Source organism: Thamnophis sirtalis, unplaced genomic scaffold (genome assembly GCF_051295495.1).
Source record: "Thamnophis sirtalis isolate CommonGarterSnake01/CBP01778 unplaced genomic scaffold, rThaSir2_p1.2 scaffold_6, whole genome shotgun sequence".
NCBI classification, from domain to species: Eukaryota; Metazoa; Chordata; class Lepidosauria; order Squamata; family Natricidae; genus Thamnophis; species Thamnophis sirtalis.
In genome coordinates, this window is record NW_028261386.1 from 38,609,889 (window position 1) to 38,635,400 (window position 25,512).

At 42.4% G+C, this 25,512-nt stretch overlaps 1 protein-coding gene across 4 annotated transcripts in view; it reads left to right on the forward strand.

The window, feature by feature from the left end:
- LOC106547720 (phosphofurin acidic cluster sorting protein 2) overlaps positions 1 to 25,512 on the forward strand; it is a 172,226-nt gene that overhangs the window by 133,188 nt on the left and 13,526 nt on the right. For 2 of the 4 annotated variants that reach the window (XM_087717650.1, XM_087717651.1), the window contains exons 3-18: positions 4,389 to 4,478; positions 4,900 to 5,025; positions 5,209 to 5,371; positions 6,463 to 6,554; positions 7,432 to 7,512; positions 9,034 to 9,093; positions 13,127 to 13,278; positions 16,718 to 16,811; positions 17,363 to 17,434; positions 20,069 to 20,196; positions 20,750 to 20,882; positions 22,006 to 22,110; positions 23,706 to 23,812; positions 24,515 to 24,669; positions 24,928 to 25,038; positions 25,163 to 25,265. In XM_087717650.1, coding sequence (XP_087573776.1) covers positions 4,389 to 4,478; positions 4,900 to 5,025; positions 5,209 to 5,371; positions 6,463 to 6,554; positions 7,432 to 7,512; positions 9,034 to 9,093; positions 13,127 to 13,278; positions 16,718 to 16,811; positions 17,363 to 17,434; positions 20,069 to 20,196; positions 20,750 to 20,882; positions 22,006 to 22,110; positions 23,706 to 23,812; positions 24,515 to 24,669; positions 24,928 to 25,038; positions 25,163 to 25,265 — 1,772 coding nt within the window. The remainder of the gene's footprint in view (positions 1 to 4,388; positions 4,479 to 4,899; positions 5,026 to 5,208; positions 5,372 to 6,462; positions 6,555 to 7,431; positions 7,513 to 9,033; positions 9,094 to 13,126; positions 13,279 to 16,717; positions 16,812 to 17,362; positions 17,435 to 20,068; positions 20,197 to 20,749; positions 20,883 to 22,005; positions 22,111 to 23,705; positions 23,813 to 24,514; positions 24,670 to 24,927; positions 25,039 to 25,162; positions 25,266 to 25,512) is intronic. The other 2 variants (XM_087717652.1, XM_087717653.1) reach the window with 2 other exon arrangements.

Consider the following 25,512-nt stretch of genomic DNA (forward strand, 5'->3'; position numbering starts at 1 on the left):
AAACAGCATGGATAGTCTTTAGGAAGCTTATAGAGTGCTCCTGTGGGGGGCGCACAATTGAGCAAAAAATGGTCCATTTTTTTGCTCATTTCTGCCCTCCCCAGCCCCCAGGCGCTCTCTAAAAGCTTCCTGCAAGCTATGCACGGACATTTTGATGAAGGGGGCGGAGTTTTGGGAGGCAAAAACGCTGTATTCAGTGTAAAAGACCCACCCAGATTTTCAGCCTCTGTTTTGAGAGGAAAGGGTGCATTTTATACTCCAAAAATACAGCAAGTCTAAATGCTATTGCTATTCTTTTTTTTAAAAAATATAATTTTTATTAAACATTATTACCTTTAAAAAACAGAAAAAAACAATACAGCGACATAAATACAACGACATAAGCAAGACAAATCATACATAATAATATAAAGTAAAACATACAGATACAAATGCCGTTTTAGACATACAACCCCCCCTCCCCCCCCCACGGTGACAGTCATTCACAGCCCAGTTTTTCTTTCTTTCCTCGTTATTAGATCTCTAAGCCACATCTTCTCATTGCAAGATTCAGGGATCTATTACAGTACCTATGTTAACTTTCCCCATTTTAAGTCCCTGCTGTTCTCCTAGTCGCCCACATATACCATAGGTTCCAGCTAAGATAATGTTCTGTTTCTCCTTTGTCCCTCAGCCAACCCGTCATTCTGTCCATTTCTGCACATTCGTAGATCTTTTTAATTAATGCATCTTCCGGCGGTATAGTGGTGGATTTCCAAAATTGTGCATAGGTTATTCTTGCGGCCACAATTATATGCAGGCTCAAATGCCATATTGAACTGCTTATGTTATCTGGTTTGATGCTTATTGCTATTCTTGAGAGCATCTTGCCAGCCAAAGTAGTAGGGTAGTATATAAATACTAGTCAAACTTTCTTTTCTTTCTCATGATCCCCTCTAAATTCCAGATTAAGCCCATAGAACATCATGAGACATGAATAAATGAATACTGTACTACAGATTCCATCATTACTAATTGTTGTTCATTCTGGTGGGGGAATGATAGAAGTTGGAGTCCAGCAACTTGTAGAGAGCCACACATTCTCTATCCTTTTTTACGAGATAGTCCTAAGCATAAGACAAGCATCTTGCCTTTGTTTCTGTCCATTATTATCAGAATGCACATGGCAGTAGAGAATGTGGAGGATTGGGAACCAATGATTATAGTTAAAGTCACACAATCAATAATATTAATAGGGGAAGCAGGTGAAAGCAGTCTAGCAGGACTAGGGGTGACATGATACCGGTAGCAGTATTCTAATATTTGAGAGGTTGCTACAAAGAGGAGGGGGTCAACTGTAGGTAGGACAAGAAATAATGGATGGAAACTAATCAAGGAGAGAAGCAACATGGAACTAAGGAGAAACTTCCTAACAGTGAGAATAATAATCAGTAGAACAGCTTGCCGTCAAATACAATACAATAGCAGCGTTGAGAGGGATCTTGGAGGTCTTCTAGTCCAACCCCCTGCATAGGCAGGAAACCCTATACTGTTTCAGACAAGTGGCTATTCAACATCTTCACCCATGTTCATCACTGGAGATTTTTAAAAAGAGATTGGACAGTCACTTGTCTGATATGGTATAGGGTCTCCTGCTTGAGCAGGGGGTTGGACTAGAAGACCTCCAAGGTCCCTTCCAGCTCTATTCTGATGATTTATTTAGCATTAATTTTCACTAATGATCATCGCTAGTGATCATTAACATTAATGGAAAGTAGGTGACAGCAATTACAAACCCAAATAATGTAAAACAAATATAGTCTCTATTCATAAAGCAGTCTTAATAATGTAAACATTATGGCAATAGAAGGTTAATTAATTCCTGCAGTGGAATAAAGGGTCATTAATTTGGTTCAGGTCGCTTATGATAGAATCAGATTTCTTGATTAGTTGTGATTCAGTGATTTAGTTGTGGAGCCAGTTTTTCATTTTTTTAAATCTTCCAAATATCACTTTAATGGCAGTAGCAGTTTTCTTGGAAAGTTCAAATATTTTCCCACTTTATTTGGAATGTTGCCATTTCTGCTGTTGGATCTGTATGTGTCTATTTTTTTGTCTAAATAATAATAATTTGATGTTAAAAGCAGAATGCAGTTGAGGGCATGTTGCACTGGAGGATTAACTATTAACATAACTTTGATATTGGTGCTGATGTTATTACATCTTGTAGTGCTGCCAGAGAAATTTTATAGAATGTATAAAAGCACTCCAAATGTATTTTGGAAATGTAAACAACATGAAAGGACATTTTATCATTCTTGGTGGACATTAAAATAGCTGAAAAATGTTGAATTCAAATACATACTTTGATGCAGACAGTGATGACACCAATATTCAATTGAAGCTAGAACTTTTCTTTTTAGGATTAATGGATAAACAGTTAGAAAAAAGCCATGGAAGATTATTTCAGTATATGATTACCGTGGCGAGATTACTATATGCACAGAGATGGAAAGATTGGACACTACCCAAAATGGAGGAATGGTTGGTGAAGTTAATAGATATTGCTGAAATGGATAAATTGACCTCTTTGATTAGAGAAAAGCTATTATCTAAATTTCTTAGTGACTGGTGGCCTTTTTGTGTAAAAATGAAAAAAAAATGTATTTGTGATCTATGTTTTGATAATTAAACATAATAGGTTATGATGAGAAAAGCAATATGATGGAACTTTAGAAAGAGAGATTAAATATATATTTGTAATTTTAACTGCTGTGAAGAATTTCAGAAGCCATTTCTTTATACCTTTTTTGTTTTCTCTTTTCCTTCAACGTTTTTCTTTTCTTTTCTTCCACTTTTTGCTTTTTCTTTGATTTCTTTTTCTTTTCTTCTTCCTTACCTTATATCAGTTTGTGTTAATCTTGTTTAAAGGTTGTAATAAAAATCATATATATATATATATATATATATATATATATATATATATATATATATATATATATATATATATATATATATATATATATGTTGTATTTGTGCTGATAAATAAATCTCTTGTGATGAGCCGAAGGACAGCGAATGATCTTCCTCCCATATTTAGGCATACAGTGGGTTGTTATATATACCGTGGGTTTATATATATATATATATATATATATATATATATATATATATATATATATATATATATATATATATATATATATATATATATATATATATATATATATATATATATATATATATATATATATATATGATTTTTACAACCCCTGGTAAGCCCCAATTATGGGAGGAAGTCCTGTGGTAGGTGGGGGGGGTCTTTATTTTGTAATCTGATAATCTTGTAATCTGTAGTGGTTTTAGGCTAAGAGAGTAGTTTGGTGACAACAAGAAGTCTACCGATTTGAAGAGGGAAGTCTGCTTGTTTTTCTCTAATTTTAAATGGAAGCTTTGGATAGCAACAAATTACATTTCGTCACATTTCTTCTAGGTCTGACATAATAGATTACTTCTGGGTACCAATGTGCCATTATTGATCTGTTGGAGTGATTTGTTTTTTAGTGCTACATCTCACAAAACTTGCATTTTTATATGCGGGTTTATCTGTGATCTTTTATATATCCAGCATCCTGCTGTGCCTGCAGAATGCCCACTTTGACAAAATTGTTCAGTCAGAAGCCTTTTAAAGTTGCAACTGTGAGATAAGAGGCTAGATGATTTGATTAAATAATTAAATAAAGTGAGCTACTGTTTAGACACTTGGCATCTTTATTCTCCAGAGAAATTCCATGGGAATTAGATATAGCAGGGAGATAATCTGATTTTTTTTAAAAAAAAGAGTGGTGGGCCCCTTTGCCAGAATAATGGGAAGAGGAAATGGAGAAACTGGTTTGAGATGGGATGGCCTAGGAGGCAACCCAATTTGGGAGTGGAGGAATGGAACTGGGATGTATCCTGGAGATGGTGTCTGTGAACAGCAAGATGGGTGAGAGAAACCTTAGCACAGAAATATGGAAACAAGACAGTGGTTCTCTATTTGGAGAGGGAGTTTTTGAAAAAGAGAGGGAAATTAAAGACTTCTAAACTATGCCTGTGATTTTGTATTTAATTCTCGGCTTCTAATTGTTAGCAAGTTACTTAGCCTTTGTGAATAATTGCAGCTCCCAATAAGAGACTTATTAAATATCATATGTAATGCATGTTGAATGGGTTAGTATTTGTGTGATGTATGTAATCCATGTGTGTATAACACATAAATAGAGATTTAGAGATAACTGATCTATCTACTGGTATGTATGTATGTATGTATGTATGTATGTATGTATGTATGTATGTATGTATGTGCCTGTTCTTTATGATAGCTGAATTGAAGTAATGATGCAGTGATTGTTCCTGGACTTTTACAGGGCTCAAAAAGAGTCTTAAGATCCAATGAATATGTTTTACCGCCTGGAGGCTTGATGGAGACTGATCTGGAGTTAACATTTTCACTGCAGGTAACTTTAACTTTCTTGGGCAGAAATAAAGAATTGTGCCTCAGTAAAAGCTTTCTTTGTCTATTTTGAACGAATGTATTTAAAAATAGCACTTCAAGTAACTATATTATGAATTGTTAAACAGTGTTTGTCTTCTATTTGTAACCTATGATCGATATTCTTAAAGCATAATTCTTGCTATATTTATTCTGAAATAAGCCCACAGTGTTCAAAGGATCTTATTTTCATAATTAGTTTATTCTGAGCACAGCTTGAGGCTATTTTCCAATCACATTTGTGCTCTGGTTATAAAATGAAGCGTAAATGAAGGAATATGGAGGCTGCTTGAGAGATCTGGTATATTCCTTCTTTACCTCTCTGTGAATGTTTCACCAGAAGCATCTTAAAAATGGTATTTCATGTGAATACTCTTTCTTTACAGTATCCACATTTCCTGAAAAGAGATGGTAACAAGCTCCAGATCATGCTGCAGCGCAGAAAGCGGTATAAGAATAGAACTATTCTGGGCTACAAGACTTTGGCAGTGGGCATCATTAACATGGCTGAGGTAAATGGAACCGGAGAAAGATTGTAGCACAGCTATCCGGGAACTGGTGGGGAAGAGGATGCTTATTTAGGGTGTAGATTTAGGACCAGAATGTAATACTGGTTGCTTTGCACATTGTCCAAGAAAAGCAGGGAATGGTATTAGTCTCTGCTAGAGGCCTTTTGTATTGTATTCTCTACTCAGGTCATGCAACACCCCACAGATGGAGGGCAGGTTTTGGGCCTTCACAGCAACATCAAGGATGTGAGCATCCGGGTGGCTGAAATCAGCATCTACTCACTTTCTAGTCAACCTATTGATCATGAAGATGGAAATGTCCCCTCTGGTCCCAAAATCAAGGCATCTGGTAAGGTTTTGTTTATAAAGCTTCAGCCTGCAGGGTTTAGTTGAAGTTTGCCCCAAATCCTTTGGTCAGGTCTGAATTATATTGTTATTCCACCCTGAAGTATTTTTTCCTACTTCTCCACAATAACGTTAGTGATCCTTCTTCTAACGTGTGGCTAAATACTGGCATACACTCTCCAAAATCATTGTAATTGGCCCCAGTTTGGATACCTTCAAAGTGGAATTCCACAAATTGTAACTATAGGTTACCTCTGTTACCTGAGGCAGGAAGCATTTCAGTAGTATGCGCTTGGGAACACAACCAGAAGGGAGAGAGCCAAACACTTCATTGAAAAACTAAAGAATGTGTAGACCGGGGTAGTCAACCTTTTTATACCTACCGCCCACTTTTGTATCTCTGTTAGTAGTAAAATTTTCTAACTGCCCACCGGTTCCACAGTAATGGTGATTTATAAAGTAGGAAAGTAACTTTACTTTATAAAATTTATAAAGCAGAGTTATAGCAAATCCCTACTGCCCACCATGAAAGCTGGAACGCCCACTAGTGGGCGGTAGGGACCAGGTTGACTACCACTGGTGTAGACTGTATCTCAGATTAAAATAAGAACCGTAAAAGACACATTTCAAATGTAGCACAATTCTACAGATAAAAATGTTGCCAAGAAATGGCTTCCAAATGAGATTAAATTGTAGATCACATTTACTTTTTAGATACGGAGTTATTCTAGACCTTGAGGCATAATCCCCCAGTTTAATTCACCATTCACACATAGAGGAGATCAGAGATCTTTTCCATTCAAGAGCATATAAAATCCTTAAATATAATATCAGTTCAGTATGTTTTGAAGAAGTGCATGGTTTAGTGATGTTTAATAAAAACACCTCAAGTTGTAATGGGATTAAACTTTCAAAATTTGTTCCCTTCTGAGATGAATTGGCATTATATTCTGTTGTGCTTTGTCACTTTTCTTATGAACCTTGCAGTTACTTCCTTCCATTCATGTGTAGCCTTCCGTTAGAAAAGCACTATTTTCTTCCATTCTTCTGTATCAATTCATGAGTGGCCATGGTAACTATCTTTTTCTATTCTAGATCGCTCTCCAGATATTGATAACTATTCTGAAGAAGAGGATGACAGCTTTTCCTCTGAGCAGGAAGCCAGTGATGATGCAGTACAGGGCCAGGTACGTATCTACATATGTGCCTTTCTACTACCTTTCCTGTAAGACATGAATTCATAAGCTGGGTATTTTTCAAGCGTATTTGAGTTACAAAAACCTCAGTCCTTGAGGATGATAAAACTTGGACAACAAGATTGATTACCCATCCTTATTAAAATAGATTAGGAAGAGTACACCTTTTTGAGTCACCCTTCCAGCTGTCAAGGAAGGAGTATATTTTAGTACTAAGTCCCAGTATCAGTTGCTAGTCTCTTTCCTCCCACTTCAGCAGCTAATCTGTACCCAGTTTATAGAATGGCTTAGGGGAGGGAGAGGGAGAGAAGAAAGGGGGGGGGGAGAGGGAGAGATACAATTGATTAAAAGGATGTTTAGTAGATGATAAAGTACAAGAAAGCCCCATTCTGAGAATTGAGATGCAGTGGATTTTTGTCCTGCAATTCAAACACATGTAATAAGTGATTAAGGTTTTTTTCTCCTTCACTTACCAGAAATAGCAGGGTTTTTTTCACTGTGGATGGATGCTTATGGGAGAAACAAAAGCTATTAAGAGAGAAAAAGAGGTTTCTAGCAACAGTGTTAAACCTATTGAGATATTTATCAGAGAACAACCAATAAGTATCTGGAATGATACTATTAAAATAGTTCTAATGGATTGCACACATTATTTTGACCCAGAATAAGCTGACTTTTAAAACATACCTTCTGAGAAGATTCCCCACCTCAACCTTCCCCACCTCAATTGATCATCAGCCATGTAATCTCTATTTGTTGTTCTCTAAAACTCTCTAATAAATATCCAAGGAATCACAGAGTTCATTTAACAGGCCTCCCTCCGAAACCAGATGGTCATGACAGTGCATTGCCCTCTCTTTCTATTCAGGATTTATATGATGAAGAGGACGAAATGAGGAAGCCAAAGAAAGCCAGGCGGAAAATGATCCGAACTACTTCAATGACCCGAGTAAAGTCAGCCCTTTTTTCCTGGGGGTGGATTTCTGTGGGCTTTAGCTGGGATCAGGAATAAAGGCCCTCCGTAATAAACCATGATTCCAAGTCCCACTTCACTTTTCCCCTTTCTTCGCCCAAGGGAATCTAGGTGCCATCCTTAAATAAATTCAGAGAGGGGGAGAGAGGGAGGGGAAGAGAGAATTTCATGTAGTCTTCCATCAGCATAGATTTCAGAGTTAGGTGTGTTATAGGCTTCTTTTTGGATTCAGCTTCTTTTTAAAAAAAAGAATATAGTGATATTTTCTGGGTTTTGCTATGAAAGCTATATTCATGCTCAGGATATCCACATGCATTTCATCTGATATTACTATTACTAAAGCTATCACATAGAAGATGGGTTTGATTTGTTTCATAATACATGATAAGAAACAATAGGTTTAAATTACAAGGAAGTAGATTTCAACTGGACATCAGGAAAAATGTCTTAATGGTAAGGGCTATTTGACATGGGAGTAGACTGCCTCCAAATGTGGTGGACTTCACATTTATGTTGGATGAAAAGTCATTGTAGTCCATTCCTATAGAAGTAGAGGTTGGACTAGATCAGGGGTCCCCAAACTTGGCAACTTTAGGACTTGTGGACTTCAACTCCCAGAATTCTCCAGCCAGCTTTGAAGTTGAAGTTGAGTTGAAGTCCACATGTCTTAAAGTTGCCAAGATTGAAGACCCCTGGATGAGATGTTCAAAGTTCCTTCCAATTCTACAGTTCTGTGATTCCGTGAATATGTGTTACAACATGCATAAGAGCAGTAACTTCTAAATAGGAAGCTGTTGGGATGAAAAGACCATACCTAAGAGGCATCCACATTCAGCAGTTGGCAGCAATAGCTGGGGTTCCCCCTTTGCAGCGCAGTGACTCCAACTACTGCTCTTTCCTTTTTCATCTTAAGTTCCGCCGCTCCTGCTGCTCCTGATTAAATCCACAAATGATTAGACAAATGAATGGAAGATGCTGACCATCTCTGCCTTGGGAATCAGGAGAGGTTAGCTCCTGAGAAAGAAGCTGACACTGATGTTGCTATTCACAAGGGGTTGCTCATCCTCTCCCTTGGGAAATTGGGGGAAATTGGGCTGCTGATAGATCATTTTGGCTTCAGTGTTTGGACAATAGCAATAGCAATAGCAGTTCAACTTATATACCGCTTCATAGGGCTTTCAGCCCTCTCTAAGCAATTTACAGAGTCAGCATATCACCCCCACAGTCTGGGTCCTCATTTCACCCACCTCGGAAGGATGGAAGGCTGAGTCAACCTTGAGCCGGTGAGATTAGAACCGCTGAACTGCAGATAACAGTCAGCTGAAGTGGCCTGCACCCTAACCACTGCGCCACCTCGGCTCAATGTTTTAGTTCTGCTAGGGAAGAAATGGCAAGGTGGGCCAATTACAGAATGTGTTGTAGTTCAGCTAAAGGGAGGTAGCAAAGGAAGACTCTCCCTTTTTTACTAAATCTGTTTCCTCTTTTATTATATTTTAGCAACCCAACTTCAAGCAGAAATTTGTTGCCTTGCTGAAGAGGTTTAAAGTGACAGATGAGGTAAGGAAATTGATTTCCACTGAGTCATAGGCGCGCGGGAGGGAGGGGGAGGAGGAAAGGGGGTGGGGGAGGGAGGGAAAAATTAAAAAAAAAAGAAAACAAAAAACAAAAAAAAGAAGGAAATTGATTTCCGATAGATGTGGAGGCAGACTATTTTCCTTCTTCACTCAATATTTTTTGAACATTTTTGCTGAACATTTTAAAAGAGGAAAATCATAAACCTAAACAGAAGGAGAAGCACAAAGCAAGCAAATAAGAGATTTACATCCATCATAAGATTAATTAAATCACACTTGATCTTAGCCAGAAGGCTGAGAAACGAATATTAGTGTCAGTGATAAGCACAATATGAAATATAACTTAAAGTGAAACATTATAGTCTAATCCATTATTTACATGTTAATATTTTATGCTAAGAGAAACCCAACTTTTGGATGGAGTCTGTAAGTAGAATCTTTAAAAAAAATAATGTTCTCCATCTTATATTCAGTTCTGTGGCAGATTCATTTTCCCCCCAAGATGTTTTTATTTATTTATTTATTTCTAGCTTACCTGGGCTATTTACACCATAAATGTAAAAGGTTATTTTAGACCGACTAAAATACCACTACAACATAATTTGTTATTCTAATGAATGAAGTGCATGTATGTCTCAGAGCAGAGCATTGGGTATCTTAGCAACTGTTAGCATGGACAAAGCTTAGTTTGATATAGTTTGTAGAAATATAGTTTATTTTTAGTTAATCATATTTAGTAGAAATTACCCTGCAATTAATTTCTTGTAGGAGTATCTGCTGCAGAAAATGAAACTGGCTCTTATGGCCAAGGTGCTTGCATGGCCACACCAGAAATGCAGTAGAATCCCACCAAAGAGATCCCTGCATTTGCTTGCTCTAATTCAATGTGCTTTCATTGCATCAAATGCAGCAGCCAGTGCAGTAGATGGGAAGACTCCTGTGGCCTTCAGATGCTGCAGTCTGCAGCTCCCATCTTTGATCATGGTGACGGGTGCTGATGCAAATTGGAATCTGATAAGTTCTGGAGGGCCACAGATTTCTCCACCCCTTTCTGAATGTACTGTAAGGATTTTTCAGTGCACTAGTTTCTACTTCATTTTTCATGCACGAGAGGATTAAGTCTCCTCCCATCCTTGAAGGATGATATATTGCTTGCTATTTCCACTTATGATCCCCCCCTTCCCCCCAGGTTAATATTTTTTTACTGTCTTCATTTCACATTCACAGCTTGCCGCAGCAGTAATAGAAATCAGTGCCATTAACATGCTGTTTTAATGCCTTCTCCAGCAGACCTCCCCACAAAATTGGGTGCAAACCATCCAATAGCCAAAGTGCTACTCCTTATTATAGTATTTATTATCCTTTCCGCTTTGGTTCCAGGGCTGGCCTTAGGTCATCAAAATTTGAAAGGTTTGATTGACTAAAAATGTTGACAGATGTGGGGGGGGCAGCCCCCTTCCCCTGCATTTCATTTATTTCATAACAGCTGGCAGCACTTGGGTATAGGTTGCAACCCAGGAAAGGGAAAGCATGCAGCGTAATCTGGTTCTGAGTTACTTAAAAGTGCTCCTTTGATCCCAGAGCATTAGGAGACATGCTCTATGTACACTAGTATATACACCATCTCAGGAGAGTAGAAAAACATTCTCCCAGAATTATTTGCTTATTAGTGATTCTGTAATTTGGCTTTAATTAATTTAGTTTTGCCTGATGCTGCAGACTGTAAAGCAAATCCTCTGCTTTGGTCATCGAGATAAAACTTTGATCCCGTAGGACTTAATTTCCAAGTTTTTCAGGAGGAGGGAGCACGCTTTTCCCCCCAACCTGATGGCCTGGTTTAAGCTTCTGCATGCAATTACTCTCGCTGTGTCTCTATTTTATAAATCCTTCCACGGTGAAGTGCTAAGCAGAGGATGTTGAGCTGGGTAGCTTTGGGAGGGGGGGGGGCTCCTTCAGGATCAGAGGTGTTTTATTGTATAGCATAAAGCAGGGGTCTCCAACCTTGGTAACTCTAAGCCTGGAGGACTTCAACTCCCAGAATTCCCCAGCTAGCTTTGAAGTTGAGTTCAAGTCCTCCAGGCTTGAAGTTGCCAAGGTTGGAGACCCCTGGCATAAAAGCTTATGTTAACCACTATAGGATTGATCAGTAACACTTTCAAAATATAGAGTGTCTAAGATTCATACACTTAGAGAACAAACTATTTCTTCCTTTTTCTTTTAAGAGCTTCTAGAGAGCTATAGTTATGTTAGACTTTTTCAGCAAAACCAACAAAGAATTCTGGGCACTTTAAAGATTTTTCTCGTGAGCTTTTATAAATCATAGTCCACTACATTAGTTGCTCTGCAGAGGCCTGTTCCCATTTCTGCCGTAATTTCCCAAACGTGTAAAAAAAAAAAGTCTATCCCTTCATAAGTGGCTTGCTATAACCTCTGAATGATCAGGAAACTAAGTTATGGTTTGTGGACCACAGTTTTTTAAAAATTGTCCATTCCTGCTTTATGATTATTAATGTGAGAGACTCAAAAAGTATTCAGATGACTCTAAAATTAAGAGTCTCTTTCTCTTTTTTTCCTCCAACACACATTCATCTCTAGACTACTATACCCTCATGTGACATAGGATAAATGCCCCATTACTTGAAATGGATAAATATATGTAAGCCCTGAATTACAAATCTATATATGTATAAATGGCTGTGTGTGTAGTGCGTATGTTCCAGCATAACTCTGGAATGCCTCGAGCAATTTTAACCAAATTTGGTACACAGATGACTTTACTCTCTGGAAAAAAAAATACTGTGGGGGGTAAGATGCCCCTAACACCCCTTGGGGTGTGTGTTCTGTTGAGAGACAGCCTGATGTGCCTTAAAATGACTTCTATTGTACTGCCGTAAAATGGCTTCTACTGTACAGCACAGTGGAGTTGCCATGGTAAAGGCTTCACAGTACTCCACAAGAGGGGTTCCTGCTGGTAAGGGGGAAAATCCAACATTAGAAATTACATTTGGTCCAGACATTCACCCCTCCCCCTCTCATAAATAAATACCCGGGCAACGCTGGGTTATTAGTTAGTGTTGTTATAAAAACCTGAATACACTCTAATTTTGTTTTAAAAAATGACTTCATAGTGATATATTTAACAGGTGTAGGCATGCTGGTCTTGTTGTATTCGGGTGTTTTCCCGTGTAAGAATGAGATTGTCTTGTCAACGTTTTGGCGAAGTCTCACTCACCATCTTCAGGCTGGTGTTTTCAGCTTCATGTTTGTGTGAGAAAAAAAAAAGAAACTCCAAAGATAAAATCCAGCTGGAAAGCCAAGGAGTCTACGAAATACCATGCAAAACCTGCCCTGCAACATACATAGGACAAACGAACAGGAGAATAAATGCACACATCACAGAACACAAGAACGCAGTAAGAAAAAAACTTCCTCACTTTTCCAGCACCTTAAAGCTACAGGACATGAAATTAATTTTGAAGGAACCAAATTAATCTCCAAAACTGAACACTTCAACAAGAGAATAATTATGGAAGCTATCTAAATAGAGAAACACCCCCACAACAAAAATAAATGTGATAATACCTCCCGCCTACCAGACATCTGGAAACCATCCCTAGTCAACAAACAAGCCCCACCCACCACCCAGGCCGTTACAACACAAAACAACAACCGACACACAGCCAGCACCAATCAGCACCAATCTACCAATCATGATACAACTACACAGCCAATCAATCCACTTACTGAAACAAAGCCAGCACTCCACAGCCCCCCACCAAGATTTATAGAAAGACGGTAGCTCTGACCACGCTTTTCTCACACAAATGCGAAGCCGAAAACACCAGCCTGAAGATGGCCCATTTACGCTACTGCAGTGGCAAGGAGAATTTTAATTTTGGGTATGGCTTTTTATATGTAATAAAAACAGGAAAAAAAGAAACCATGAAGTAATGGATGAAATTAGTACTTTGTGTTGCAGTATCATTTTCTTCCTCACTGTCGTTTGTGATTTCCAGGTTTTGGATTCTGACCCAGTGGATCAGACCCAAGAAGTGGAGGAAGATCTGGGCCTGCTCTATGACAGCCTTGAGGACTGCAACAACAGTGACAGCGGCCCTGAGATTGAAGATAATGAAAGTGTTCATAGCACACCTAAGCCAACTTTGAGGTAAGAGCTCAGATGAAAAGCCACTGAGTCTGGCTTGATGAACTGTAGCAGGAAATATTTGTCCTGCAAAGCTTTCCTTTGGATTTCAGCCTCTCAACATTGTCTCCAAAATTCAAGTAACTCCACGCCCAGCCAGGAATCCTTTGCACGTCTACTCCAAAGCAAGCCCGAGTTGAGGGTCAATCCCAGAGAGCCGTATTTGGGACGGCAGCCCTGATTTTCCTTCCACCTCAATGCAGCTGGGCTGATGACTTGCAAGACACAGTTTCCGCATTTGTGATTCATTTGCCGGGAAAAGGGAGACTTGGGATCATAAAGTAATTTGGTGATAGATGGGGATAGTTTGAGGCTGACCTTAAATGTGACAGGCTAATAAAAGAGCCCTGCGTAAGCCACAACAGACCAGCAGGGATTGATGAAGTAGCCAAGCTCCCCTGGGGCAATTATGCTGAGTCTGCCTTGCAAATGAGAGGGTAGAAGAGAGAGGGAGAGAGAGAGAGAGAGAGAGAGACTGGGGGTGAATTTTGTATTTTAGTGCTTGCCTGAGGAAGCAGTGGACTATCTCTTTCAGTGTTTTCACATGGTTTTTCTTTCATGGGGACAGGCGTCCAACTTTATTAATCATGAGGAGGATTTAGTGATAATCTGAGAGATGGAATAGGTCTACAGTTAATCTGTATCTCTTAGTTGGGAACTATTGGGAACAGTGCAGTGGACAATCAGAGCCTAGATGGACTGGAATATTTTCTTACTGAAAAGGATAAGCAGAGTTTTCTGACCAGGTGATCTACAGATGGGTTCAGCTGTAACTCTGGTGCTTGGGAATTGTAGTCCAGCACAGTCAGAGGACAATGCTCAATCTATATTTTTTTTATGGTAGAAAAAACTTTGGGGGAATATCTGACTGGTTGCTTACAAAACAGGAAACGGGGCTATTCCTTCCTTGGAGCTTCTCCATATTCTAACCTAGGCTTCCCAAGAGCATAAAGCAAACTCCTTGTCGAGACAAAAAACCCTTTTATTAATTTACTGTGAATTCTTCTCATTCACATTTAACAAAGTCTTTCAAGGGAGGATTTACAATCACAGACCTTATCTGGCTTGGAGAGCTGCCAGGCCGATATCTGCAAAACTTGGCAAGGAGTCTGGGAGAGCCATGAACCAATTAAACGAACTAATTGTCTCCTGCAAACTCAACTCCCCTTCTGCTCCTCTTTTATTTCCTCTGGGAGGGGCTATTCATCGTCCACCTATGGCCTTACTCCCAAGTCAACCCCTGTTCTTTAGCTGTTCCCTTCGTCTGGCAACTCTGTGCATGCGCACACTGGGAACAGGCTCCAGCTGTTCATCTGCCTCAATGCTGTCTGACTCTGACAACAGCTGATAACTGGCCCCCTCTCTGCCTCCGACACAGAGCCCTCATCAGAGCCTTCCCCAGACCCCAGGACTAGCCCATGTTCCTCCCCAACCTCCTCACTGTCTGAATTTGCTGCCAGCTCCACTGGCCACTGGCCACTGGCCACAACACTCCAGTTGTGCCATGCCTGTTTCTTCCAAGGCAGCAAACATTTTAGAAAAGGTTATCCTCGTTCCTGAAGGTCATATCTGCACAACTTCCTGTAAATTTATTTCATTAATGGTAGATAAATCGCTAGGAATATTCTTATCTGTATCACATTTGAAGCATAGATAATGGAGGTACATAATGAACACCTCAAATCTCCAGGAAAATGGCCTTGGAGATTAATCCACAAAGAAGGTTGTGTTTGTCCTGTAAGTTTGAGAATGTTCTGCAGTTCATCCGTGACTTGAGAAAAGGGGGAAGGTATTTTCCATTGAGAAAAATTCTCTGTTCAGTACATTTAGTGATATAGTAATGCTTTTTTTTATAAGCCCCAAGATTGGCTTTTGTGTACTTGAGATGACACTTTTAAGACAATATCCTTGAAATTAGCTCCATCAGAAATCTATTTGCCCAGATGGATGTTTCCATCTTTGAAGAACCGTCGGTCTGATCTGAGTGAGTTAATGTTAGGGTAGTTAGAAGCATATGGGAATAGCTTTCTTCTGTTTTACACTAAGATTGGTCTTTCAGTAGAGCTTGCCTTGAGGTTATGGTCCTTTGCAGGTATTCCCTGACATTGCATAGTATTGTAGAGGGGTTATGCAGACATACATGCATAAACATGCACATCCCATTAGAGCCGCAGTGATTAGAGTGCAGTATTGCAGGCTACTTATGCTATCTGCCGGCTGGCTGCAATTTGGCAGTTCAAATCCCACTAGGCTCAAGGTTGAATCAGCCGTCCATCCTTCCGAGGTCGGTAAAATGAGGACCCAGACTGTTTGGGGCAAAATGCTGATTCTGTAAATCGCTTAGAGAGAGCTGTAAAGCACCGTAAAGTGATATATAAGTCTAAAGTGCTATTGCTATTCGTTTTATTTTTATTTATTTATCACATTTTGCCATCCCCATCACAGAGAAACTCTGGGCAGTTTACAGTAAATTATTAAAACATAGAAACAAAATATAAAGGTTAAAATGTAAAAGGAGACAAGTTTTTTTGCAAAAGTCTGACTTTTGTAAGGAACTCATCTCCTTTTACATTTTAATCATTATTGATTTGTATCATGTGAAATCTGGGGGGAAAAAATCTTAGCTCAAAGTGGGTGATTCCACTTTGTGGAAGCAGACCCTGTGTTCAACAGACACTTTATACTGCTCCTTTTCAGATCTTGGAAATGCAAGATCTTTACAAAGAATCGTGTAATCTGAGTTCTTGCAGGTAGATTTGAGTAAATCTCCGTATCTCCCAACTCTTATTTGTCTTCCGATAGAAATCATGCAACTCAGTCTTACCTGAACCCAGCAATATGTTTTAATGCTGAGCAATAGCCAGGAGTTAGACCATCCTGTAATGTAGATATCTTATCCTTTAGCTGTGCTGCTGGGGCATATTTCTTACAAAATAAAGTAGCAAGCTTGAGCCAAAGCAGACTCACTTAGTTTCTCTTCCTAGAATAGAAATCATAAGTAACAGTTACCTTTCAGTTTTGCTTTTGATTTCCCCCCTCAGCCATTTCAATCCTAACAATAGGTTTTCTTCTGTAGGTTCAGTTACTTGAGAGAATCTAGTTGGTTGGGGAGAGTATACTTGTTCTAGCTGGAAGTAGAAGTGCTTTGCTCTATTTGATTCCTTCTCTGTTGAAAGTGATACTTCAAAACCCCTTTGCTCACAAGGATCGGGGGCCCTCCGATCCACTATCTTTTTGTGTTGCTGAAAGGCCAGGGCTTTGGTGATGGGTTTGCTTGTGGTGCTCAGTGGGGATAGAGAATGGGGTGGAATTCAAGCTTGGGTTATGGTGACTTCACTTCTCCCTCATTTCTCTTTCTGTCTGTCTCTCTGTCTGTCTGTCTGTCTGTCTGTTTCTTCTGCAGGCGCTTCTTTGAGGGCGTCTCTCACTCTGGTTCCCAGACTGAGATCAGCAGTCTGCACAGCCAAAAAGGGCAGGAGCGAGAGTCGGGCAGCCCTGTGAGTTGTTTTTCCTTCCTTCCTTCCTTCCTTCCTTCCTTCCTTCCTTCCTTCCTTCCTTCCTTCCTTCCTTCCTTCCCTCCCTCCCTCCCTCCCTCCCTCCTTCCTACCTTCCTTCCTTTCTCCATCCTTCCTTCCTTCCCCCGACTTTCCAGTTTGCTCCTCCAGAAACTCTGTGCTTTAATAACAATTCCTGCTACACACATTTGCTTTTCTTTCTTCTGTCTTCCTTAATGAGCTTCTTTTCCCCCCCAATGTAGAAGAAGTAGGATAGGAGCAAGCCAACCAGACTTACTTAGCTGGGCCCCCAGGGTTCCTGCAGTGGCCAATTGAAAGGGAGGGTGGCTATTTTCCTCTCCGACTTCTTTTCTTTCCAATATCCTGGACAATGAGAAAGCACCCTGTATTTTGATGTGTGCTTGTTCTTCCTACGTCTGGAATAGCCCTGCTTCTGCTCCTTTCCTAAGATTTCATGGATCCAAAGTTGTCACTACTCATCCGTCTTCTTCTTCCCTCCCCCATGCCTGCTTGCTCTCTGCCCACTCTCCTAGGGAGAAGCAGAGAAGTGGAAAGTGGGTGTCCCACGCACCCAAGATGAGGCTGCTGTGGAAAATGCAGCTATGGTGAGTCCTCTCCTTTCCTGGCTGTTTTATGACGTTTCTGCCACCCTCCCATCTGATCTGGCAGTTCATCCAAATTAGCAAATGGTTGACTACACGTTGCTCATCTGATTCCGATTGTCAATGGCCATCGGTTTGACACTGAATCTGGGCAAATGATACCTATTCCCATTGGGAACAGAACAGTCTTTGGGTCCAGATTTCCAAATATTGTACAGTTGAGTGTTCCTATCCTGTTTCCCTGAAAGTAAGACCTCCCTGGATAATAAGCCCAATTGGGCTTTTGAGCGCATGAACTAAAATAAGCCCTCCCCAAAAATATTGCAACACAGCAGCAGCCGTGAGGTGACCACGCTCGCCGCCTTCTGTACCTCAAAAATAACAAGACCTCCCCGAAAATAAGGCCAAATGCTTATTTTGGGGGTCAAGAGAAAATAAGACCCTGTCTTATTTTCGGGAAAACACGGTAAGATAAAACAAACTTGCCATCTCTCCTGCTGCAGGGATTCTGGTTGGCACTCGCTGTGTAGATGTGCCCGACCGTTGCCACTTATACTCATGGGGCCCTTCTGCCTGTGGTCCCACAACAGCAGTGATTTTTTTTTGCTTTGACCCATCAAGCTCATTAGCTCACAACAAAGAGATGCTTCCTCTGGGTGATTTGTTATATTGCTTCTCATGAGGAACCACATGTATGGGGACTATACAAACTATTTGGGGAATTTTTAGAGCAGTAAACTGAGATCTTCCATAAACGAAGCGTTTGTAAGTGGTTGGTCTGAGCATCTTCCTGCTTCAATCTGTTCTAATGTCTGTGTGAGCAGCAGCTTTAGAGGTGGTGGGAGAAAATGACTCAAGGAGCCCTTGAGATACATTGGCAATCTTTGGGGAAATTCTAGCATTAATCTTCCTTTATCAGTGCTAGATCCACTAGTCACCCACTCTGTAAATTCTGGGTACTACTCCCAATACTGCATTCGCATGAAGAAGAGTACCCTGTGCTTTCTTCTACTCTGTAAGCATCCACAGTCTCTGTGGGTACTGAAATCTTTGTAGCTCTTGCTGGCATTTCTACCTACTGGAGTAGTGGTGGGTGGAATGAGGGGAATTGAGGAAGCGCCATGATGAAGGGAGTTTTGAAAACACAACGGTTGTCCATAGCTCTGTTGGGTTGATGCTGTGTTCTCAAGGGCTACATTCTGCTGGCCAGTTCAGTGCTTGATTCATCCCACCATCTCAATGCACAGTGGAATCACATATTCTTTATTTGTACAGGTAGTCCTTGACTTACGACCGCTTGCTTAATGATGGTTTGAATTAATGATGGTTTTGGAAAGGGTGCCGTGTGGCCTGTAAAGCACTTTTGCAGAATATTGCGCTACCAGTCTCGTGAGAGTCATCTGGCTTCTCAACAACCAGTTTGCACTTACAAAGAATCCTATGACTGCCATTTGCAGTCTTCCCCAGAAAGTCAGTGCGGGAAAACCTGCAAGCCTGCTAAGAGGACTCTTTCTCATCTCTGAGGATTGGCTGAAAGAGCTCCCTGCCAAAGGATTTCAGCTCCACGTTTGCTGCCAAAGGATTTCAGCTCCATGTTTGCTTGGATTGTTGAAATCCACATCCAAATCCAAAGGGAGACTCTACTGAAATCCAAGCAGACATGGACTTGAAATCCTTCTGCAGGGAGCTCTTTCAACCAGCCCCCAGAGACAAAGGGAACCAAAATCCAAGTAGGGATTTCAGCCCCTGAACAGAGAGGAAGTGCAGTAACGTAAGGAGCATAAGGGCCGAGGGAGGAAGGCCTTTAGAGACATGGTAAAGCTGCATGTGAGCATCTCTCTGCTCAGGGGCTGAAAATCCTGCTTGATTTTTGGCAAGGAGGATTTTCAGTTCCTGAGCAGAGAGATGCCAGGACGCCCAAGGTCTCCCCTCCTCCGAGACACCCTGTGCTCCTTATATGGGATTCCCTCTGCTTTATGATCTGTGAGATTGCTTAGCGACCTCACTCGGGAACGCCAGAATTGTGGTCATTGAGTGAAGCAGTCAGGTGACATCTCACTTTGACAACCGCTTTGCTCAACAACTAAGATTCTGGTTAACCGTTGCGGTTGTTAAGTCAAGGACTACTTGCAGCTTTGCAGGCACAGTCGAGGATTTTCTCCCCACCTTCTAGAACAGTGTTTCTCAACCTTGGCAACCTTGGCAGAATTCCCCTAGCCTGGCTGGGGAATTCTGGGAGTTGAAGTCCACAGGACTTAAAGTCGCCAAGGTTGAGAAACAGTGTTCTAGAATCATGGAAATTAAATTTGGCTCTTTTTTGAAAGTTATGGAACAACTCATAATTCAACCTTCCTGTTAGCATTCTTTCTGCTTCTGTCTGTTTGGCTGGGGTGAGCTACAGAGATGGCCGTAATGATGTAGTAGCAGTGGGAATAGAAATGTGGACTAGTGAATTGAGGTGTAGGAAGAGGTTGTAACCGGTGGGTAAGAGGCATGCCAATCAAGCCATTCCATTTGACATTCTTCTGGGGCTCCAAAGCAAAACACATCCACAAACAAACTTTCCAATGCTTTCTGTGCATCGTCATTTCTTTGGTTATTGGGCATGTTGGAAATATAATCACCACATGATCTCAGGAGCTGGAGGCAAACGATTCCTGTCCAGGAGGAGCAGCTGAGACGGTGTTGAAGGAGAGCAGCATGGACAGGCTTGCCCAACTGAGCAATGTAAGCAAGCCGGAGTTCCCAGCCACTGTTTCCCCCAGGTAAGAAAGGTCTCGTCGGCAACGGGCAGCTGATCTTGCCTAGGTAGCAGCTATGTTGCCCATGCAGAGGAGGTTTTTAAGAGTATAAAAAAGGTTCTTCCCCCCCCTGGGTCCAATATTCAAGTAGAGACACCCCCTAAGTCTGCTGTGGCTCAGGCATGGATTCTTGGCCTAAGATTTCTTGAGGCAATTGAATCAATAAATACTTCAAAAACCTAAGATGCTTTCCCAGATAACCCTTTCAACTCTAAATTGGCATCGCATATAAATAATCAAAGCATAGGTGGTGGTACACTTGGTCAGATTTTTATAGACTTTGACAAACAGTATTGTTGTTTATAATGTCCAATTAATTCCTGTTGCAAGTGTGAACCTCTTAGCCTCCCCTCCCCCTCTTCAGTCTTTACCTTTGGGTCTTGACAGCCATTGATGACTTAGAAGCTCTGGCTGCTCACGGCATTTGCTCAGTAGCGCCGCAGGGACTTCCTTTGGGCACCTGAGGCCTGGCTGTCCTTCCCCAACCTGTGCTGATCGCCTGCTGTTTGTCTTTCAGCAAAGCTGAGAACAAGCAGCTCTGGCGACCTCGCAGTATGTCAGTCAAGGATCGGCAAAACTCGAAGGGCCACAGTGACCGAACCGGTAGCCTGGACAGTGAGGGCTCCCCAGATTCCCGGCAGAACAGCCAGGTGAGGCAGTGGTGAGCGGGGTGCTGGCTGGTGGTGCGAGAAAGGCTCTTTCTTGCCACCGGGATGGGAAGGGAGGGAGAGGGAGAGAAATGCCTTAAATGGGGAGTGGAGAAACAAAATCAAAGCAATAGAGACATTTGGAGCTTTCCCAAGACAGCCAAAGTCTCTGCTACCTTTCTGGTCTTTGAAGATGCAGGGATGGGAACTGTCCTTGACGTGGTTGTCCCAAGGGGGCTTTTTCTCTTTTGAAAAGTTTTTATTTTTATTTTTCTTCTCTATATACAATTATAGGTATACATTCACATAGTTGTTATTCTTTTTTACATTCATCGTTCTTATACATTTGTCATTCCATTTACAGGGTTATAGCTTACCATTTGGTTTGCTTTGTTTACCATCCCTCGCCTGTTTTGACACCACCTTCTTTTTCCTTTATTTTCTCCCTCCCTCCATTCTCTACTTTCTTCCTTCCTCTCTCCTTTCCCTTCCTTCTTCCCTTACCTCTCTCCTTTCCCTTCCTTCTTCCCTTACCTCTCCCCTACTCCTCTCTTCCTCTTCCCCTTCCTACCCTCTCTCCTTCTCTCCTTTTCCCTTCCATCTTCCTCTCCTCACCTCTACCTTCCTTCCCTCTTCCTCCTCTCCTCTCCTCCTCTCGTCCTTTCTTTTTCTATTGTTGTAGGTGTCTCTTCCAGCTCTTAATTTTTATTTTCTTGGCGTGGTATTTCTGCAACCCCAAAAATAATTAAATATCATTTCTTGTTCCCTTTCCTTCTCAAATCTATCCTGATTATGGTCCCCCTCCCCTTTGTACCTTACTTTTGAATATATACTTATATATTGTTATTTTCTTCCCTATCCCCCCCCACTTTTCTACTTAATGGTGTGTCATCTGGGTTCCATATCTTCCCCAAGGGGGCTTTTTCAAGAGGCAATTGGACTTTCTGATTTTTCTTTCAAGACATTTCACTTTTCCTCCAAGAGTCTGATTGAAACATCTTCAAAGAAAAACCAGAAAGTCCAGTTGCCTCTTTAAAAAAAAGCACCTTTGGGACAACCATGACTTGGATGACTGAGAATCTCCATAGACGTTTGTCCTGAAAGTGTTTTTCCATTGCTGCTGCAGGTGCCCCGGAAATCGGTGTATGATCAGCTCAACCAGATCCTGGTTTCAGATGAGCAGTTGCCTGAGAGCATCATCCTGGTGAACATCACAGAGTGGCAAGGCCAGGTGAGGAAGCCCTGAAGGTGACTGTTTGCACAAGGGTTGCGTTTAACTAAACCCACCGCTCTGAAAGTGAAGGGAAACTTGTGAAAAGCAGTTCATGGCTTTACAGAGCACATTGCTCCCCCCCCAAAAAAAGGGGGGGGCAAAGCATTTAAAACAATTAAATGTACATTAAAACAATTAAATCTACAGAGGAGTATACCAGATCATATGTATAAATAACTCTGCAGATTAAGGAATTATATGGTATCAAATGAGTGTAAGAGTAAGGCAATGTAATAATCTAAATAAGGGACGTGCAGTCACTAGAGGCAAGGGGGGGCGGAGCCTCACCAGTCTCCTCAGGAAAAAGAAAGAAATTTAAATATATTTTTTTAAATAATTAAAGCCAAGATAGTTGCTACCAGATTCCAGCTCACAGTGGCTTGGTGTCTGCTTAGTGTTAACCAAAGCAGGAGGCGAGAGAATTCGGGGCCTCTTTTCCATAAGGAATTTTTCGCCTTCTAAAAGTTAATAAAGAGTTAAAAGGCAAAGAAGTTCAGATGGAAAAGAGGCACTAATTCTCCCGCCTCCTGATTTGGAAGCAGCCAATCGTGTCTTCTTGAGCATGCTTACGTTGGGCGGGGCGTGCTTCAGAGGAGAGAGGAGTGGGTGAGAAGGAGGAGGCTGCCTCTTTGCTGCAGACCTGGGCGCTTGGCGGCTCCTGCGATGCAAAGTGCCCCACCATCCCCGATGCTGCCGCCCTCTGCCCCGGCCTGCTTCTCCAGGCTCCGCCGCTGGAAGTCCCGGATCGCCTCTGGGGGAAGGCTGGGTGAGAAGCGGAGCAAAGCTTCTCTGCGGCCTCCCGGCGCTGCCCAGAGGCTCTTGCAGGAGCACGTGTCAGCGGCTGGCGGCCTGGAGCGGCCCCGGCTGTGAGACAAGGGAGCACTTAAAGCAGCCGCCGCCGCCACCGCCCCTCCTTCGCCCGGTGGGGCGGTGGTGGCGGCAGCGGCAGCGGCTACTTTAAGTGCTCCCTTGTCTCACAGCCAGGGCCGCTCCAGGCCGCCGGCCGCTGACACGTGCTCCTGCAAGAGCCTCTGGGCAGCGCCGGGAAGCCGCAGAGAAGCTTCGCTCCGTTTTTCACTCAGCCTTCCCCCAGAGGCGATCCGGGACTTCCAGCGGCGGAGCTTGGAGAAGCAGCGGACGCAGGCCGGGACAGCGGGGGGGCAGCGGGGCACTTTGCATCGCGGGAGCCACCAAGCGCCTTTGCTGCAGACCCGGGCGCTTGGTTGCTCCCGCGATGCAAATTCCCCCCACGGAGGCCGACCGCTGCCCTGCTGAGCCTCACCAGGTATCAACCTCACCGCACGTCACTGATCTAAATGTGCCAAACATTCGTGTAAATTCAATATGACTTTCCTCGGCACAATTTTGCCTTGAAAAGCATCATACCAGATTTAAAGTGGAATCCCAAATACGTCCTTCTTGTTAGCTCAGGAACAGGTCTCCTCCCATTCAAACCACAGAGCCAAGAATAGGAGGAGAACTTTGGAAACACCGGAGATGCTGCGTGTTTGTTTTAGCTGCTTTTCTCTATGTTTCCTGTTTTATGTTGGCAGTACCTGTGTGATCAGCTCCAAGAACACAAGCAACCCATGGTCTCCACCTGCTCCATGGCAGATGTCCAGGCTGCCTTCAACACAATTGTTTCTCGTATTCAGAGATTGTGAGTATAGTCAGCCGACTTGGTTTCCCAAGTTATCCATGTGCCTGAGAACTTTGGTATTTGGCTAAGTGGGCCATGAAGCCACCCTGGTTGTAGCTTCAGAGATGGGGGTTCCTTTTCTTTTGGTCCAGCTTTCCACGGCCCACTGCTTTCCAAGGCAACGAGGCACAGCTTCCCATTATCTCCAACTGAAAGACTGTTGGCTAGTTAGGAAGGCTAGGACCTTCCAATTGGGGTGGGGTGGGGGTATTAAACTAGAGGGACGCAGTGACTCAGTGGCTAAGACACTGAGCTTGTCAATCAGAAGGTCGGCAGATCAGCGGTTTGAATCTCTAGCACCACATAACGGAGTGAGCTCCCGTTACTTGTCCCAGCTTCTGCCAACCTAGCAGTTCGAAAGCATGTAAAAATGCAAGTAGAAAAATAGGGACCACCTTTTGTGGGAAGCTAACAGTGTTCCATGCACTTTTGGCGTTTAGTCATGCTGGCCACCTGACCACAGAGACGTCTTCGGGCAGTGCTGGCTCTTTGGCTTTGAAACAGAGATGAGCACTGTCCCCTAGAGTCAGGAATGACTAGCACATATGTGTGAGGGGAACCTTTACCTTTAAACTAGAGGGAGTGCTAGCAGGAGGTAATGGGGGGAGGTTTGTTGTTGCTCTCCTGGACCTGCAGCCTCTCAGAATTTCTCTTCCTCCGCAGCTGTAACTGTAACTCCCACATGCCTCCCCCAGTGAAAGTGGCTGTGGCAGGGGACCAGAGCTACCTGAGCATCGTCCTGCGCTTTTTTGTGGAGCAGCTAGCCAGCAAGACTCCTGATTGGCTGAACTACCTCCGTTTTCTCGTGGTGCCCTTGGGTAAGAGTCTTGCCCGCTGGCGCCTGTTCTGAAAAGCTGTGGCGTATTCTAAACCAGGGGAGCCTTCCTTCCTTTTTGTTAAGCATGCCAAAGCAGCTATGCCAACCAGGAAAAGGAAACATGGGCTAGAGAAATATGGAGGTGAGGCAATTTGTTCAGACCTTTGGCTCAACTTTGTAAGGAGAGGATGAGGAAATTATTCTGTTTCTGTCCTCCGCTTTTTCTTCCCTCTGTTTCAATGCTCTGTATCCTTCCCAGGCTCTCACCCGCTGGCCAAGTATCTCGGTTCAGTTGATAATAGATACAGCACTCTGTTTCTGGATGCTGCCTGGAGAGAGCTCTTTAGCAGAGTTGAAGCCCCTAGTACAGGTAAGAGCTAGAATTGGCTGAAGCAATGCAGACCAGTAATGGGATATCTGATCTTAAGGAGCTGTTGGACCTCACTGGTGCTCTGCGCGCCTCTTCCCAACCCCTTCTCTCCATCTCTTTCCAGATACTGTGGACATCCCTGGCCGAGTTGCTCAGTTCATTACAGGTGCCAATGTATCTCACCAGCTACCCATTTCAGAGGCCATGTTGACCTACAAACAGAAGAGGTAGGACAGCTTGCAGCCTTCCTTCTTTCATTTCATCTCTCCTTCCTTTCGTTCTCTTACAGGCCTCACTCAGTAACAGAATGACTGATTTGAGCCCACACAACAGAGAGTCCGTCTTTCGTGGTGCAGGGCTGCATCCCCATATCTCTTGGTGTGTGGGAGGTGGTACACTGGGCTGGTCAGTGAGGACTGAAAAGAGGAGGAAAGCATTGGTTTGTTTTCTGCCAGGTTGAGATAAGACACACGC